At 42.6% G+C, this 17409-nt stretch overlaps 1 protein-coding gene across 3 annotated transcripts in view; it reads right to left on the bottom strand.

Moving 5' to 3' along the window:
• Positions 1–4079: 4079 nt before the first annotated feature.
• LOC119476604 (pleckstrin homology domain-containing family G member 1) overlaps positions 4080–17409 on the bottom strand; it is a 71821-nt gene continuing 58491 nt past the window's right edge. For 2 of the 3 annotated variants that reach the window (XM_037750001.1, XM_037750004.1), the window contains exons 5-17: positions 17136–17182; positions 14386–14536; positions 13824–13955; positions 12239–12421; positions 12043–12138; positions 11585–11671; positions 11165–11198; positions 10948–11040; positions 10803–10864; positions 10531–10716; positions 9559–9678; positions 7655–9473; positions 4080–6878 (exon numbers count right to left, since the gene is read on the bottom strand). In XM_037750001.1, coding sequence (XP_037605929.1) covers positions 5917–6878; positions 7655–9473; positions 9559–9678; positions 10531–10716; positions 10803–10864; positions 10948–11040; positions 11165–11198; positions 11585–11671; positions 12043–12138; positions 12239–12421; positions 13824–13955; positions 14386–14536; positions 17136–17182 — 3972 coding nt within the window. In that variant the 3' untranslated portion in view covers positions 4080–5916. The remainder of the gene's footprint in view (positions 6879–7654; positions 9474–9558; positions 9679–10530; positions 10717–10802; positions 10865–10947; positions 11041–11164; positions 11199–11584; positions 11672–12042; positions 12139–12238; positions 12422–13823; positions 13956–14385; positions 14537–17135; positions 17183–17409) is intronic. The other variant, XM_037750002.1, reaches the window with a different exon arrangement.

The raw sequence follows: 17409 nt of genomic DNA, 5'->3' as shown, positions 1-17409 counted from the left end.
TTTATTATGTAAATAATCTCGACTCTGATGTTTTAATAAAGTTTCACGTCAACTAGCTCCCTTATTAAATTAGAAAACAACACTTTGTCCCGTTATTTCTTATCAACTACATTTCCCAGCATGCCTCACATTTTCGTTCTTGTTCCCGCGATGGTATCTAGTTCATGTTGAGCTGCAGGTGCGCCCTCTGCTGTTCTGGATACAAAACTCACGTTCGACAGTGCACCTGCTGTGAAAGCATCAAGAAGACTACTGTATTGATTTTTCAGTATAAATATATATATAGTATATATATTTATATTTATATCTATATTTAATAGTCTTCATATATGTATATGAAGACTATTAGGACTTTTAAGAAATTTAAACATGCACTATCTGGCGCATTTACACTATACATCCTATTTACCACTTTATTGCTGACTGCACATATGTACATATTACATTTATTTATTTATTTATTGCACATTCTACATTTATTTATTGACGGACTGTACACACTATGTTCACCCATTCACTCTGTATCTTTTATATCTCTATTATTGTCTTTATAATTTTTGTATACCTTTACCTCTCCTGTGATTCACTCTGTTTGCTGATGTTGCTGCTTTGACACCTGAATTTCCCTCTGGGGATTAATAAAGGTTCATCTTATCTTATCTTATATACACACTATAGTATATATATATATATATATAATATATGTATGTATTTTGAGGTATTATTTTGAGTTTTCCTTTTGGAGGAATTGTATGTGTTTTATTCTTCTCCTGATGAATTGGCTGAGCAAAACAAGACATTTCAGTACAGAAATGTCAAATATATATATCATGCATCTTCATAAAACAATAAGCATATGCACACGTGGACAAAATTGTTGGTACCCTTCCGTTAAAGAGAGAAAAACCCACAATGGTCACTGAAATAACTTGAAACTGACAAAAGTAATAATAAATAAAAATTTACTGAAAATTAACTAATGAAAATCAGACATTGCTTTGTGGCGGTACTGAGTTCCCCAGACTTTAGTTGTTCAGTCAGAAGACTGAAAACTGTTCCCATCCACATAATAATATAAAATAAAATGCCTTCTTAATAATAATAATGAACAAATGCCTCTATATTAACAAACAATTAAGGAAACTGAAATGTTGGTTTGTGTTTTTCCTTTTACCCTCCTTTAAAGTTTTCCCAAATAAAATACACTAAAAGAAATGGGTATAAAGGGTTTCATTGAAAATCAACAAATGAATAGAATACAAAAATACAGCCTGCAGGCGTTAGGCTATTGTAAGGCAAGCCAGATCGTTGCACAAATAGTACCTAAACGTCCCAGTGCAGGTAACCCAATTGGTTGGCACTTAACTTGTTTCCCCAACTAGGAGAGTCAACACTCTCAACAAACAAAACACAAAGATCACAGAATCCCAAAAGGGCCCAAAACAGACCAGAGTTTCTGGTAAAGCTGATAACACATGTTGCATTGAGTGAAGGAGAGATCAGAATGACACTGGGTGTGCAGTTTCCCCTCCTCTTTTAAGCCCTACAGAAAGGGCGTCGTTACACCCTGATTGGCCAAGAGGGGAATGCACCAAGCTGCTCTCAACTATCATTTAAGAGCCAGTCCCCACACCCTGCGCAACAGGTGAACTGAATAACCCTCTAATCACTCAGCAACTCAACCAAAAAAACACCAGGGAAAAGGGAAACAACAGCAAGCACCAGAGAATTGGCAGCTGCCACAGCTTTTGAATTTTGGTTCAACAGAATCATTTTAAAAAACAAACTAATGAAACTGGCCTGGACAAAAATGATGGTACCCCTAGAAAAGATGGAAAATAGTTTGACCATAGGGACATGTTAAACTAAGGTGTGTCCTGTAAATAGCATCACAGGTGTCTTCAAACTTGTAATCAGTCAGTCTGCCTATTTAAAGGGTGAAAAGTAGTCACTGTGCTGTTTGGCATCATGGTGTGTACCACACTGAACATGGACCACAGAAAGCTAAGGAGAGAGTTGTCTCAGGAGATCAGAAAGAACATTATAGACCTTCATGTTAAAGGTAAAGGCTATAAGACCATCTCCAAGCAGCCTGATGTTCCTGTGACTACAGCTGCACATATTATTCAGAAGTTTAAGGTCCATGGGACTGTAGCCAACCTCCCTGGACGTGGCCGCAAGGGGAAAATTGATGACATATTGAAGAGATGGATAATACGAATGGTAACCAAAGAGCCCAGAACAACTTCCAAAGAGATTAGAGGTGAACTCCAAGGTCAAGGTACATCAGTGTCAGATCGCACCATCCGTCGCTGTTTGAGCCAAAGTGGATTTAATGGAAGAAGACCGAGGAGGACACCAAATCATAAAAAAGCGAGACTGGAATTTTCCAAAATGCATATTGACAAGCCACAAAGCTTCTGGGAGAATGTCCTTTAGACAGATGAGACAAAACTGGAGCTTTTTGGCAAGTCACATCAGCTCTATGTTCACAGACGCAAAAATGAAGCATCCAAAGAAAAGAACACTGTACCTAATGTGAAACATGGAGGAGGCTCGGTTATGTTATGGGGCTGCTTTGCTGCATCTGGCACAGGGTGTCTTGAATCTGTGCAGGGTGCAATGAAATCTCAAGACTATCAAGGCATTCTGGAGCGAAATGTGCTGCCCAGTGTCAGAAAGCTTGGTCTCAGTTGCAGGTCATGGGTCCTCAAACAGGATAATGACCCAAAACACAACTAAAAACACCCAAGAATGGCTAAGAACAAAACATTGGACTGTTCTGAAGTGGCCTTCTATGAGCCCTGATCTAAATCCTATTGAACATCTGTGGAAGGAGCTGAAACATGCAGTCTGGAGAAGGCACCCTTCAAACCTGAGATAGCTGGAGCAGTTTGCTCACGAGGAGTGGGCCAACATACCTGTGGACAGGTGCAGAAGTCTCATTGAGAGTTACAGAAATCACTTGATTGCAGTGATTGCCTCAAAAGGTTGTGCAACAAAATATTAAGTTAAGGGTACCATCATTTTTGTCCAGGCCAGTTTCATTAGTTTGTTTTATAAAATGATTCTGTTGAACCATAATTCAAAAGCAATGTCTGATTTTCATTAGTTAATTTTCAGTGAATTTTTATTTATTATTACTTTTGTCAGTTTCAAGTTATTTCAGTGACCATTGTGGGTTTTTCTTTCTTTAACGGAAGGGTACCAACAATTTTGTCCACGTGTGTATATATATATATGCTTATTGTTTTATGAAGATGTTTTCCACGTTGTAACAAAATGTTTTATTACGGGATACAAACATGACTTTATGTGAAATTTTTCTTGTTATAACGTAATAAGTTATTGTTATAACAAATTGTTTCACATTATAACGTGATCCTCACTTTTATTGTTATAACGTGAAACATGAAAAGTTTCCCGTTATAACAGGATAAATAGCATATTGTTATGACAAGAAAAAATTCTGATAAGTTTGTATGTCGTAATAAGATGAAAATGTCTTGTTATAAAGTGAAAAGATCTTGTCATAACAAACTTTTCATGTTATAACGTGATACTTGTCTTTTTTTTTTTTCCTGGTGTGGCAGTAATACGCTGCCGTAGTAAATCTCTTGGTCAGTTGAAGGGATCTTTCTCAAAATGATTGTGTTACATTTAAAAAATGAATATTGGTCAATTTATTGTTGTTAGATTTAGATATTGGTTTTGTCCTCAAAAATATATTATTGGTCGGTCTGACTTTTGGCTTTCTTCTTCATATATCTAACAAAATGTAATAACTAACTGGTCACTAAGCATTATGTTGCATCCTCAAGGGAGTTTGACGATATCCATATTATATTCTGCATGATAAATATAATATAAACTAATATCCCTATGACAAAAACAAAGACATGTACATGCTATAAAGTAAGCATATTCTTCACGAATGTATTGGATGTCTCACAATTCTCCTTGAAATGATGAGCAATGAATACTTGCTGCTGATGAACATAACCTCTGAATGGTAATCAGCTGCTGTTCTGTATATATATATATATATTCATATTGATTCAATGATAAAAACACAGAGATGAGTTTAATCTGAATTTATTACATTTTGTTGAGCAATGACAACTAGGCAGTTAAAAAAATACAGTACACTTAACTTAAACATTAAAGCATTATAAAGCATACCTATGGCATACAAGAATAACTTTCCTAAAATGTACATCTTTACAACGTGTTTACATATAAAACGTAAAAAAAAAGACAAGAAAAGTGCAAAAAAGAGTCAATGAAGACAGACAATCCCCACCAGTGAAACAAAAATGTACAATAAAAAAAAACATACTTCATATTCCTAACTTGCTTTTGATGCATATTTCCTGATATGAACATGAGGCCATTATATTGTGCTTTTTCACGTGTTGTTGTGACTTGGAAGTTGTGTTGAGCAGTGCGTGAAAATAAATTTACTTCTGAAAATATTCACAGTATTTGATTCAAATTTTGTCTGCGCCCCTAAATCTGAATAAAACTCTTCTTTTAATAAATATTTATTTTACAACTTGTCTGTGGCTTGACGTAATAGTGATAAAGGCCAAAATAACAGGGATGCTTTCAAATAAATAGGACAACTTTAGTGATTTTTTTTTTTTAAAGACAGTGTGTGGTAAATACTGGAAGAGAAAACTGTGTTGTATGAACCTTATTAAAGTGATCTTTCTGTGACTGTGGATGCAACATCAGTAGTGTGACAGTTGGGAGTGTCCCATAACGTAAACAAAGTAAACAGACTATCCATTTGAGAGAGAAAAAAATACACCAAATACAGTACTGTAGTCTTTTAACTAACCTCCTTCGTGGTCCCTCTTAAAAAACAAAAAAAATAGTGTGATGAAAAACAAAACATCCACTTGTTGAGATGCACATTTCACTCGACATGACGTATAATAAAAACATCTCCGATTTACTCACAGATTCAAAATAAATATGAAGCCCTACGGTTTCTTATAGATTATCTAAAATATCAGCATCTTCTCTTGGTTTTTAAAGCGTTATACCCTACTGGTGACGAAGGTGGCAGGTAGAGTGAAATACAATAACTTCAAATAGACTTACAAGTCTAAGTCTAGTTATACTTAACCTATTGGATCTTAGCTGCATCCTTTTTGTTACAATTATTGCTAAAAAGCTGTTAAAAGTGTCAATCTAGTAGCAAATCTGAAGATTTGAACTGGAAATTTTGTAAAGCTGCTTTGTTCAGAGCAGTTTGATAGTGTAAGCACATTAAAACCTACACAGGTTAAGATTAACTAGTGCTGAAAATGCAGTTAAAATAACCTTAACGGCAAATTAAAAGAAAGAGCTTGAAGAGAAGTCAATGTCTGCCATTCGATTTTTGATGCTTCGGTTTTGAGACGTTTGGGCACAGACAAGAATTTATATTTTACAATCGGTAACAGACATCCTGAACTACTGTAACTGTACAACAGTTTATTGGCACTAAGTCCTCCAGCAGAACCAATTCACACGACTCCAATTATCTCTACAAGGCTCACACGTAAAGCAATAAAAGAATATTAAAACCCATTCAGTCACACTGAATGCCTTTAGAAACGACTGAGAACGTGTTGACGTTTCACCACCTGATCTGTTTGAAACACACACTGTTTGAACCTGGAAGTGCTAAGGCAGCTCACATGCAGGCTGTTCACTATTAAGAGTAACCTATCATGTATTTTACATTGAAGCCCCGTAACAGAGAGTTGGTACAAATATGGCTGCAATCGAAGAAATTGCGTCTGATTTACGTTGGAGAGGTGGACTACGATGTTGAGGGGCGTTCAAGGCAAAGCAGCAGTGTCCCTTTTGTTGCTATATGCTGTTATGTTTTATATATATTTGGCTTTTATTCGTCGTATAGACTCAGGCGAAGCTGCTGGAGCTCAGACACTGAAACTTCTCCCTCAGAGACTGGACGATTTTGGGTTGGCTCTGCTGCGGTTCGCTCCACAGGTACTTCTCCAGATGCTCGCGGTCCAGAGGCCTCAGCGGGTCGCAGGAGCGCGCCGGCGTGCACGGCAGACTCTGGGAGTGGACGAGACCCCGGCTCTGATTGGAGAGGAGCGTTGAGCTGCCGTTTCGCCGCGACAACCTGTCCTGCTCCTGCTCGCTCTCGTCCTCCGAGCGGATCTCTACGTAGTCGTCGTCGTCTTCCCCGTCGTCCTTAAAGTTCGCCAGGTAGTTCTGGGTGGCGCTCAGTATGCTCAGAGCAGAGGCCCGGTTCAGCACCACCACCTGTTGGCCGTCGTGTAAAGTGAGGTCTGAGTGTCCCTGGGTAAAGCGCTCTGGGAGGCTACTTTGCCGACCGGCGCGACCCAGACTGGGGCCGCGTAGTCTGTCTGTGGGTCCGTTACATTTCAGTCCAGACTGGTTCTTCTCCGGGCTGCCCAGAGAGCCGAGCGACTGACAGTGACTGGACGGGGACGACTTTGAGGGCGAAGACGGAGCGTTAAAGGAAGGATGCCTCTTAATGGAACTGTACACGTGCTCCTCCTTTTCGCTCGGCGCCGCCATGCACGAGCTCCATCTCTGGGGCGGCGGGGTGGTCGGGGAGGTCTTGAGAGAAGGGATGGAGCAGGCGGAGGTGAGTCTGCGCTGCGGGGTGGAGGACGCCCGAGCGTCGTCCAACGCGCCGGACGAGGAGACGAAGCTGGCCAGTTCTCCGTTGCTGTACGTGGAGTGGAGCCAGTCCTCCTCCAGAGAGGTCTCGGGCATGGACGGAGAAGACGGCAGCCCTGGGTGGCCGTGATGTGGGCCAGTCGGACCGGGAGGATCCTTAAACATGACCTGGTCGTAGAGCTGCGAGTACTCCGCTATCCTTGCACCTGGAGAGGAAACACAGAGGATGTAAAGAAAGTGTGAGGAGGATTAACGCAACTTGCGATTTGTAGGTTGTAGCGGGCTCGGTTTTAAAGCTAGAGTAAAGATCCTGGCATCATATGAGACTAAAAAACTTAAGGAATCCATTGGTACCAACCATGTCATACTAGTTTGTCGCGAAGGAGGCTAAATAAGGCTTCTAAATTTTGGCGAGGAAAAACTGGCATGGCCATTTTCAAAGGGGTCCCTTGACCTCTGACCTCAAGATATGTGAATGAAAATGGGTTCTATGGGTACCCACCAGTCTCCCCTTTACAGACATGCCCACTTTATGATAATCACATGCAGTTTGGGGCAAGTCGTAGTCAAGTCAGCACACTGACACACTGACAGCTGTTGTTGCCTGTTGGGCTGCAGTTTGCCATGTTATAATTTGAGCATATTTTGTATGCTGAATGCAGTACCTGTGAGGGTTTCTGGACAATATTTGTCAATGTTTTGTGTTGTTAATTGATTTCCAATAACAAATATATACATACATTTGCATAAAGGAGCATATTTGCCCACTCCCATGTTGATAAGAGTATTAAATTACTTGACAAATCTCCCTTTAAGGTACATTTTGAACAGATAAAAAATGTACGATTAATCACGATTAACAATGAAAACCATGAAATTAATCAACATTAAATATTTGAATCGATTGACAGCACTAATTCTTATCTATCAACAATACTAGAGTTCAAAACCATTGTTCTGAGAGCTAAATGTTTTGAGTTACCTATAGCAGTGCCCCCTTGTTTCTTTTCCTCCAAGATAGCTGCCAGGTCTTTCTGCTTCTTCTCAGTTCTGGCCCGACTACAAGCGTCTCCGGGGTCCATGCTCCTCATGCGCAGCAGTTGGTTGGCTTTCTTGATCTTCTGGCTGTACTGCCGCGCCATCAGGAACACCCTGTTCTTTGACTTCTCCGAGTCCAAGTCCAGGGACTCGCCCAGCAGCAGAGAGGAGGAGGCCAGTGGTGATTCCAGACCTGCCAACTCCCCTGGAAACAAGCAGTGAAGGTCCTTGAGGGGGATTTCCTTGTGAGGGGTGTTGCGTTGAGGAAGCTCCACCAGGTCGTCGTCCTCCAGGCGGAAGCTGCCGCTGCTGAGGCGAGCCAGTCTGTTACGGATGCTCTTCACGGTGCCCGCTGGGGGCTCTGGGGTTACGGGGAGGGGGCGTGACGTAGGAGCGGGGGAGCTGTGGTTCTCTTCTGTGATGGTGCTTTCACTTGGAAGGTCAGGGAAGTTGATGACTGGGATAGTGAATGACGGCGTGGAGGTGACAGGTGGGGGTTTAGGCTGATGTGTTGGGGGGCTGGCTGCTTGAGGACTATTCACAATGGGCCTCTTCTTAGGGCTGTTCTTGACCGCCTTCTTAGGCGACTCACTGGCGCTGACGGGGAAGGCAGCGGGGAGTCTATCAGCTTTCTTCTCGTTGTTCTTGATGTAGTTTTCCAGATCGTTCCAGATCTCGTCGACTTGCTCTGACATCTTATCTCCTTTCTGCGAGCGCTGAGGGAAAGTCTCAGAGGCAGACGAGGAGGAGTAATCCGGCTCAGAGGAACACTGGACGGGATGGGAGGCGTCTGGTCCTTCATCCTCTCCAAAGTGGAGGCTCTCCTCGGACACAAACCCTCCCAGGCTCTCAGTCAGGTCTTGTTCAGAGGCCAGCAGACTGTCCCTCTCTTGTTTCAGTTTGTCGCCTTCATTTGTTCCTTTAAGTTCTGTTGGTGGCGGCTCCCTGAAACAGATAGTGTCATAGATGTTCTCCTCTACTATCTTGAGCTCGAATGGCCTCCCCTCCTGTGTGGAGGACCGGTTGCTATCCGAGGAGCTGTCTGGTTGGATCATAGGCTCTGTGACCTCTGGAGCGTTCAGTACCCTTGCTGTCTGGCCCTGGGGACCCTGTGCATCTGTAGAAGTCTCCTTCCGTGACTCTCTCTCCTCTGGGTCTCTTCTGACGAGGCCCATGCTCTTCAGGTCCTCATAGCTGATGTTGTCATACACGTTTTCAATATCGTCTATTGTCAGCTGCTCGGCCGAGGATGATCCAGATATGTCGTTGCTGGAGGATTCGGTGTGGATCACTTCCAGGTTGCTCTGACCGGCCGAGTCGTCGTCAGGGCTCTGTCGAGCCTCTGTGGTCTTCTCCCCTGCGCTGCTCGCCCTTCGCAGGACTCTGCTCCCATCGGGTGGAGGGTCGATCTGCACGGTGGGCACCTGCTCGACGTGCCAGCTGCAGGGCCGAGCCGTCTTGGGCGACGACGAGGCGGCCTCCGTCCTCTCCGAGGGCGCCTCTGGCTCCGGTCCGCTCGGCTCCGTCGGGACAAACATCTGGTAGATGTCCTCGTCCTCGTCGTCGGGCTGCATGGTTCGCTGGCGGGTGGGGAACATGGCCCTGCGAGCGCGGTGGTCCGCCCAGATGTTCCTCACAGAATGGTCACTTTCTGTGACTACTACAGAGGGGATGGGGGTATCTGGAGGCTCCTCCGTCACGTGTCTTGTCCTGAGAAGCGGCGGGTGGTGACTTCCTTCCCTCACCAGGGTTTCTCTGGCTTTCTGCGGGAAAAGAAAGCAGAAGTTGTTGAGACAGTGTAAAAACATCAAGATAGAAGTAGATTAAATTACCATTTGTGATAAATACCTGTAGGTCTTTAGTGCTCATGTTGAAGGTTTTCCACTGTTCTATACTGTCGACAGACGCCTGAGGGTTCAGCCTCTTCCTGCTGCCTTTGCCAGGGACTCGCAGCCGCTTTCCACCTCCCTGAATGCAGAACATTTCAGCATCAACATGTTTGAAGGACTACAGATGAAAGTGGAGTCCTACAAGTAAACATATTGAACGCGGATCGGACCAAAACGGCAAATTGCCCACTAGATGGCAGTATTAGAGCACAAATGGCAACCTGTTGAGTTTTGAGTAGTTTGGGGGGGAAAGAAAGAATTAGGTGTTCTGCAAGCCGTTCAGATTTTGATGTACATGTTAAGAAGACAGAAAACACCCTGTTTACACGTCCATTTTTAACTTCTTAATGCGTCTGGAGCTTCCCTGCTATTGACTGACATCAACATACGTGCCCCTTCTTATCTTCGGGGATGCATTGGGCTCTACATATGCGTACGTTGTGGTCATGCAACTGCGATTTAGTATTTGGGAGAGACCATTTGTGCAGAGCGGGTGGATCTCTGCTGGTAATTTTGAACTAAATATACCGGCCCTTAGCTGCACTAAAATGTCACCATTAATCATAAAGGATCTTAACCCGTTTACATCTAATTCTGAACGGCTTGCAGAACACCAAACTCTTTCTTTTCTCCCCAACATACTCAAAATTCAACAGGTTGCCTTTTGTGCTCTAATACTCCCATCAGGTGGGCACTTTGACGCACACACCACATTAAATGATGGTGTGTGGGGAATTGTTTTTTCTCTTCCAATGATTGTATAGGGTTTCCCCTCAGAAACTGATGAAGTGGTAGCACTCATTTGTATGTGTTAACAGGGTATTTTACTGTTGTCTGAAAAAGTACAAATCTGACATATTAATGCGGACGCAGAACTAGACGTTTTGGTCCAATCCACGTTCGATATATATATGTGAAGAACATCACTCACCAGGCCGCTGTCGTCTTCATCATCAGCGTCTTGTTGATGTGGCTCCTCTTCTCTGTCACTGTGGTCATAGTGATCGCCGGGGTCCAGGGACTCCTGTGATTGGTTGATGAGGCTGCGGCTGCGACCGATGGTGCCCAAAGCCAGCTGGGACATTGGCGAGAGCAGGGAGGCGCCCAGGCTTATTCGCTGGAGAGGAGAAAGTTTGGTTAAATAACTTCAGTGTGAGTTGCTTCACAACCTAAAACTGTTCATCATCTCTGGTTATCGCTCACCTTTTCGCCGTCTGTGTTGGCCGCATTCTGCTTGGCGTTCTTCAATAATTTGGATAGAGGTTCTGCGAAGTCAAACAAATTAACTATTGATTCTTAAAGTTCTTGCAAGGTGCATAATTTTTTAAATACTAAATATTTTCATTACCTTTCCTGCGTCCTCTACGAGGGGTTGGACCCTCCTTTGTCTGAGGGGAATCCTTCTTGTCTCCATCAGGGCTGTAATGAAACCCGGGATGATCTGGAGAAACGACAGAAAAGATGTCAAAAACATGATTTAAACGCAATAAATATGGCTAGACCTGCTGCAAAATTAAAATATACTGTAAAATATGGTATTGTTACATATATAAATAGGCACTTACGCATTGCATCCATCTCCAAAATTGCTTGCTTAGCCTGGAATTCAAGTAATAAAACGAGGGTTAGATTATGGATGATCATAAACTCTGACACTAGGTGGTGCCACATTACAGTCCTCTCTCAACAATTATGCTCAAGTTTGACACTTAACAAGCAGCCCCTTTATGTAACCACTGTGAACTTTCTCCGTGACCTTTCACCCCCTGGAGAGAAATCGTCAGTTTTGCTCATGGCCAAAGGCAGATGAAGAGACAGAAAAGTGATTGTGGTTGAAAGAAAATCAGAAAAATCTGAGCACATGAAAGGAAAGAGAGGAGAAAAAGAAAGATGGAGATGAAGGAGAAAGGAAGCGGGGGTGACATTTCAAGTGAATCCCACTCAAAGTATGCGTCTTACGCCCTTAGCGAGCAAGCTGCTCTTACCTTGGCTGGGATTTTGGCCGGATGGTTTTCAAGTATGAGTCTCTTGAGGTGTAAGATCCACATGCGCTTGTCTTGCTGTGATTTGGCCTGAGGGCAGAACATCAGAGCGAAGATAATATCAGACACGCCGTTTAAAAAGGGCAGCCAAGAGGGTTGGGATAAACCCTTAAAAATTTGTAACACGGCTCTCTTGCGTCACACAGATTATATTTTATTTTTCAGCGCTTCGTCCAAACCACGGCGGTTAGGTAACAACAATGCCCGCCATTAGCCTCTAAACACTCGACATGTCTGAGCAACTCGGCGAGGTGAGCCTGGACACCTGCAAATAATCTTCACACTTTCTGATTGTACTCTTGCTCAACGCTGCTGGTAGCTGCACAGTTCAAACGAAACATGTAATTACATTCACTTTTTGTTATGATGTGTGTGTTTCTCTTATGTAATGTTGCTGTTACCTGGACCGTGTGCTGAAGTTTGGGATTCTTGTAGTGAAACACACTGAAGCTCAGCGGTTCTTTAGGAATAACTTCCACCAGCATCAGGTTACAGCACTGCAGAAAAACACAGTAAAAATAAAGTTAGTGAGCAGAAGCGTTTGGATATATTTGTGTCTCTTTGGGGACATGTGATGGTTCGAGTAGCTTGACTGACCAGTATGTGAGCCTTGTACGTGTAGGTTTCTTCTCGTTTCTTGGTAATGAGCAGGAGCTTGTCAAACAGGAAGAGGGTTCTCTCGTTTTTGGCTCGCTGCAGACGAAACGTTCCTTCGAGGACCAACTCTCCGTAGCCGATCAGATCGGGGCCCTTCCAGTTGGTCAGCAGGCTCTGGATTTCCTGCAGAAAAGCACAGAAATACAGAGAGTGAGGGGAGTCAGATGATTCTTTTAAAAACATTTTGCGAAAAAATTTATATGTGTCAGCCACCACACATAAAAATAAAGCAAAACTGACGTAAAAGATGGCAAAAAGATGCAAGTGTTTAAGATTGATAGATTTATAATAATAACCCTAATTTGTATATTTGATTTTGATTTTAATAGCACATAACAAAAGAACATTTAACAAAGCAATATAAATAATAACAGAATATGCCAGGGAGGCCAAAAGCCTAAAAGGTTTATCACAGGTCTCTCCCAGTTTTGATTAAAACAAATCAAATCAAATAAACTTTACAATTACAAAACATGAAGTCAATATCCTATATATATATATATATATATATATATATATATATATATATATATATATATAAAAAATATATTAAATACATTTAAAAAAGTCTCACACAGATAAGAAAAGTAATATGAATTTAAATAATCGTAGCAGAAAATAAAAAACAAATAACTCCAAAAAGGAACCAAGACTCAACCTTAAAGATTTTCTGTGTCTGTAACGCCACTAAATTCTTTAACACATTATCACAACTTGCAATTTTTAGATTGTCGTGGGCTCATTTTTAAAGCTAGAGTGAAGATACTGGCATCATGTGAAACTAGAAAACCTGAAGAATCCATTGGTACCAACCATGTCATACTAGCTTGTCTTGAAGGAGGTGAAATAATGCTCCTAATTTGTACTTTTCTTTTCTTTCCCCCATTCACCTGGGGAGTCCCCACTTAAAGAAGAAGCGTGAAGAAGAAAAAGGAGAGAGGATATCTGTTGTGCTACTGGATGGAGGGAGAAACACCCTAAAGACAGTAAAACCAAAACGGTTAAGAAAAAGTAAAAAAAGTAAATGCATACGGGTAAAAAACAAATGATAATGAAGAGGACAAAACAACAAAAAAACTGAAAATGTCTATCGAGCCGATCCTTTACTCCAGAGTGAATGCCTCCACACACATTCCTGCATTCATCTGAGCGTTCTGGCTCCCAGCTGATAGAAGAAACAAGCTTCCCTTTTATGTGCCCTCCTTATGCAAGGCCATCATTAGCCCCAGTGGAAAACTCAAGAGACTTGCGTCAGACGTGGGGAGGATCAGAGCCTTGGCTGATCCAAAGACTTCACATAACTGTTCTGCAGAACAATAAAAGAAACTACCGCGTCTGTTTTAGTTATAGGAATAATGAAAGACGTGGAGAGTGTGTGCAGGATGCATCATGGAGGAGATCACACGCTCCACATTTAATGGATTTCAGGAGAGGTTTGGAGCAAGTGGGACGACACCTTTTGTACATTGCAGGCCTAAATAGACAGAACCCTTTGCACATTTTTCTTATTTTGTGCTTGTCGTACCTGCAACCTGACGGCGTGCTCGTGTTTCCTCTTCATGTCGTTGATGTGCCAGGCCACTCTCTGCATGGTGTCTATGGCTTCCTGCACAACCTCGTAGGTCTCCGTGTCCTTCTCCATGCGGTTGGCTATCTCCTGCACGGAAGACACACACACAACGCTGGGAGTCACACACTATATGCACTCATACAGGCCCCTGTGTGTGTGTGTGTGTGTTTCTGCACATGAACACACACTAATGCATGGCGGACATACACAGGAAAATACATACTGAGCACCATATGTCTAAACATTTGGCTTCTCCAGTGGGGATTGTCCCCGGGAGCTGAGTCAGAAACACTGTTATTCAACCGTGCACATCCATTTGTATTGGTGTAGGAAAAAACATTAGTGTGTCCAATGCATTACAAGTGTGTGCCTGCGCTTGCATTTCTGTGGGTAAAGAGTAATTGTTTGCGTGTTAAGTGTTTTTTTTGTTGTTGAGCGAGGCAGACGACAGACAGACAGACAGACAGACAGACAGACAGACAGACAGACAGACAGACAGACAGACAGACAGACGTACGTGCAGCAGTAGGTGGTACTTGAGGATCCTCTGCACCGGCTTGAGCAAGTAGGAGCCCAGAGGCAAGGAGTGCCGCAGAGATTCCTGGCGCTCGCGGAGAAACTTGGCCAACGCCTTGTTCCTCATGCACTCTGTTAGCACCGCCACCGACCTGTGGAGGCAGAACACAGCGAAGAAGATGTCAGGGATGTGTAGTAAACTGTAATTTGACAGCGATGACAAGTTAGAGTTGTAATTTATGTCCTGACAGATACTAAAAAATAGTACTAAAAATTTTAGAATGGTGTGTAAAGATCGAAGAAGATCTCCATCCGTCTTTCTGCCTTTTGCTGGAATTAATATCACATTATCAGTTTGAGTATTTTTATGATATTGAGTGTAAAATAATACATTAACACTGTGTATGCCTAAACAGTCTGCCTATATTTCAAATGTAAAATCACACGAGGAACTTAAATTGAAGGATAGGTTCACATTTTTTCAAGTCTGCATTCAAACAATACTCACATGCCCGTATGTATTAGTGATGCAACAGTTCAACAAGCATGCGGTTCGGTTTGTATTGCACAAGAAAAACAAAACCATTTTCTATGTGTTTGGACTCAAAAATATATAAATAGATTGATTGATAGTGATAAACAATATTTCTATATTATATGAAGCCATAACTCTGCTATTATACATGACATAAGGCAGACTATTTAATGGTCAAGTAGGCCTATGTTCAGATTACTGCCTCTTCTATGTCTCTGGCACCTCATCAAATAATGGGCAGTATTTAATAGTGGTGCAACGGTTCAATAAGCCCACGGTTCAGTTTGTACAGTCATCGAATGGTCCGTTTTTTTACGGTTTGGTTTTGCATCCCTAATATGCACATTGAAACAGTAATCTGTCCTCCTGTCCTTTACTAACCATTAAGATCCTTTCCTAAACATGCTTCCCTGACTATTGTTTTAAGACAGGCTTGAAAAATGGTGAACCCGTCCTTTAATATTCAATGCATCAACCTGTGTTTCAATGTTGGGTAAATTACATCGGATAAAACACTTCACACATAAAAAAAAAGAAACAAATTATAAATTTTTAATTACAAATTGCTTGCAATTATTTATTAAGCCACTGAAGGTCGATAAATGGATGCATGAATTGATTTTTTGGTACATATTCCACTAAAACAGCAGCACTGAACAACCTTGTAATGGTACGTGTCCACATGGGCGTTTTTGGACGCGATGGATCGCATTGCTTCCCAGCGCTGGACGCTTGATGAGCTGCTACGAGACACCTGATCGGACAAATGCTTTCCCTCGTGAGCTGCTGCTCCCAGCTTTCAAACCAGAACCAACATGGCGACTCATTTGTAATTTCTCGTATATTACTGAAATGTTTCACCGAAATGTGTTTCTGAAAACATTTTAGGCGAGAAATAAGTCATGCAGTTGTTGAATCTGGCTTCATTTTAGATCAACAAGGCTTAGTTTAAAAGTTTCCAGAGGTGGTGAGTCACGCCGGATGCCCCTGATTTGCATAAAGTAGCCCTTAACTCAACTTCATGCAAATGAGGAGCGGGCAACGTGAGGGTCCGTCTCTCTAAACGGAACGCTACCAGAATGCATTGCACAGCTGTTTACACAGACAATGAATGGGAAGCGTGGACAGGACGGATCCTGTAGACACGAACTATGAGACCTGAATGTGCTGGTAACTGGAGCTGGTTTGTGTCTGTGTGACCTACTGGAGAAGAAAGAGCCTTTTTCACAAACAAATGGAGGCTGTATGTGTGTGTGTCTGCATAAATATGCACAGTGGAAAAAGACAGAGAATGACAGTTGTGAATTGCCCAAAACTTTCTTTCTATGTGTGAGCGCGCATGCACGTGCATGTCTGCATGTCTAAATTCCAGTGGAGCCCAACACAGGCCTCACATTGTTCTGGAGGAAACCCGACCGTAGAGCACAGCATGACCGTGATACATCTGCAGTGTGTGTGTGTGTGTATGTGTGTGTGTGTGAGTGTCTCCCGTGTGTGTGTGTGTGTGTGTCTGTCGTGTGTGACCTTGGTTGGGGTCACCAGCTGTGGTGTGGATGTAGGAGAAGGTCTATCTCAAACAGCTGACAATAGCCCCCTCACACACACACACACTGTCACAAACACACACACAATCAACATTCAATTAGTCGTCATTAGCTCGTAAATAGTTTCTTCCCCCACGTGCCTTTCTGATCACACGCTGAAAAGAAAAATAGTAGCCAGAGGAGAGGGTGTGTTCGGTTGGTGCAGTGTATCTTGGCATGCTTCACGTTTCACACACAGAATACAAAAAAACCCAAACATTATTCCTCCCTCGGGACCACACCATCACAAAGCGTATTAAAACATTAACAGCGTTGGGTATGATGAGGTGACAACTATAATACCCCGTCTGTCAGTGTGAGCTGTAACTCTGTCAATAGGCAGCGAATAAAAGAATGGAGGAAATGGGGCACGATGGAGGGAGGGAGGCGGAGAGACCCCGAGGCACAACCGAAGGTAGACACTTTGACTCCTGCCGAGGTGACTTCTATGGAGCGTGTCAGCTCGTCAGGGAGGGGAGAGAGGTAACGCATTGATCGACGTACACAATGGAGCTACGTGAGACGCTGGGAAGACGGTATGTGGAGGTGAGAACCGGATAGGATGACAACGAGAAGACGTACAGTAGACGGTTGTTAAGCAGACATAAACACACAGAGTGGTTGCCGTCTTACCGTGGGTAGTTGGTGCAGTACTGAGTATAAATGTGGAATTCTTCACTCTGTAAAACACAACAAGGACAAATTAGTTGATGCATTTAAATGACAGGAAATAACTGAAGACTCAAGAGAAGAAAAGGTGATGTCACGTCACATTTATGGGTGTTTGTATGTTAACTTGTCAGTATTCTAACACGCTCACAGTCACAATGCTGGCAACTATAATATTCACCATCATGAGGATGCTTTTCTGACAGCATTGTGTTGTGATTTTTGGCTCAGCATAATT

Source organism: Sebastes umbrosus, chromosome 18 (assembly GCF_015220745.1).
Source record: "Sebastes umbrosus isolate fSebUmb1 chromosome 18, fSebUmb1.pri, whole genome shotgun sequence".
Classification (NCBI taxonomy): Eukaryota; Metazoa; Chordata; class Actinopteri; order Perciformes; family Sebastidae; genus Sebastes; species Sebastes umbrosus.
Note: the sequence above shows the minus strand (reverse complement) of the source record. Positions and strands in the feature narration are given on the sequence as shown.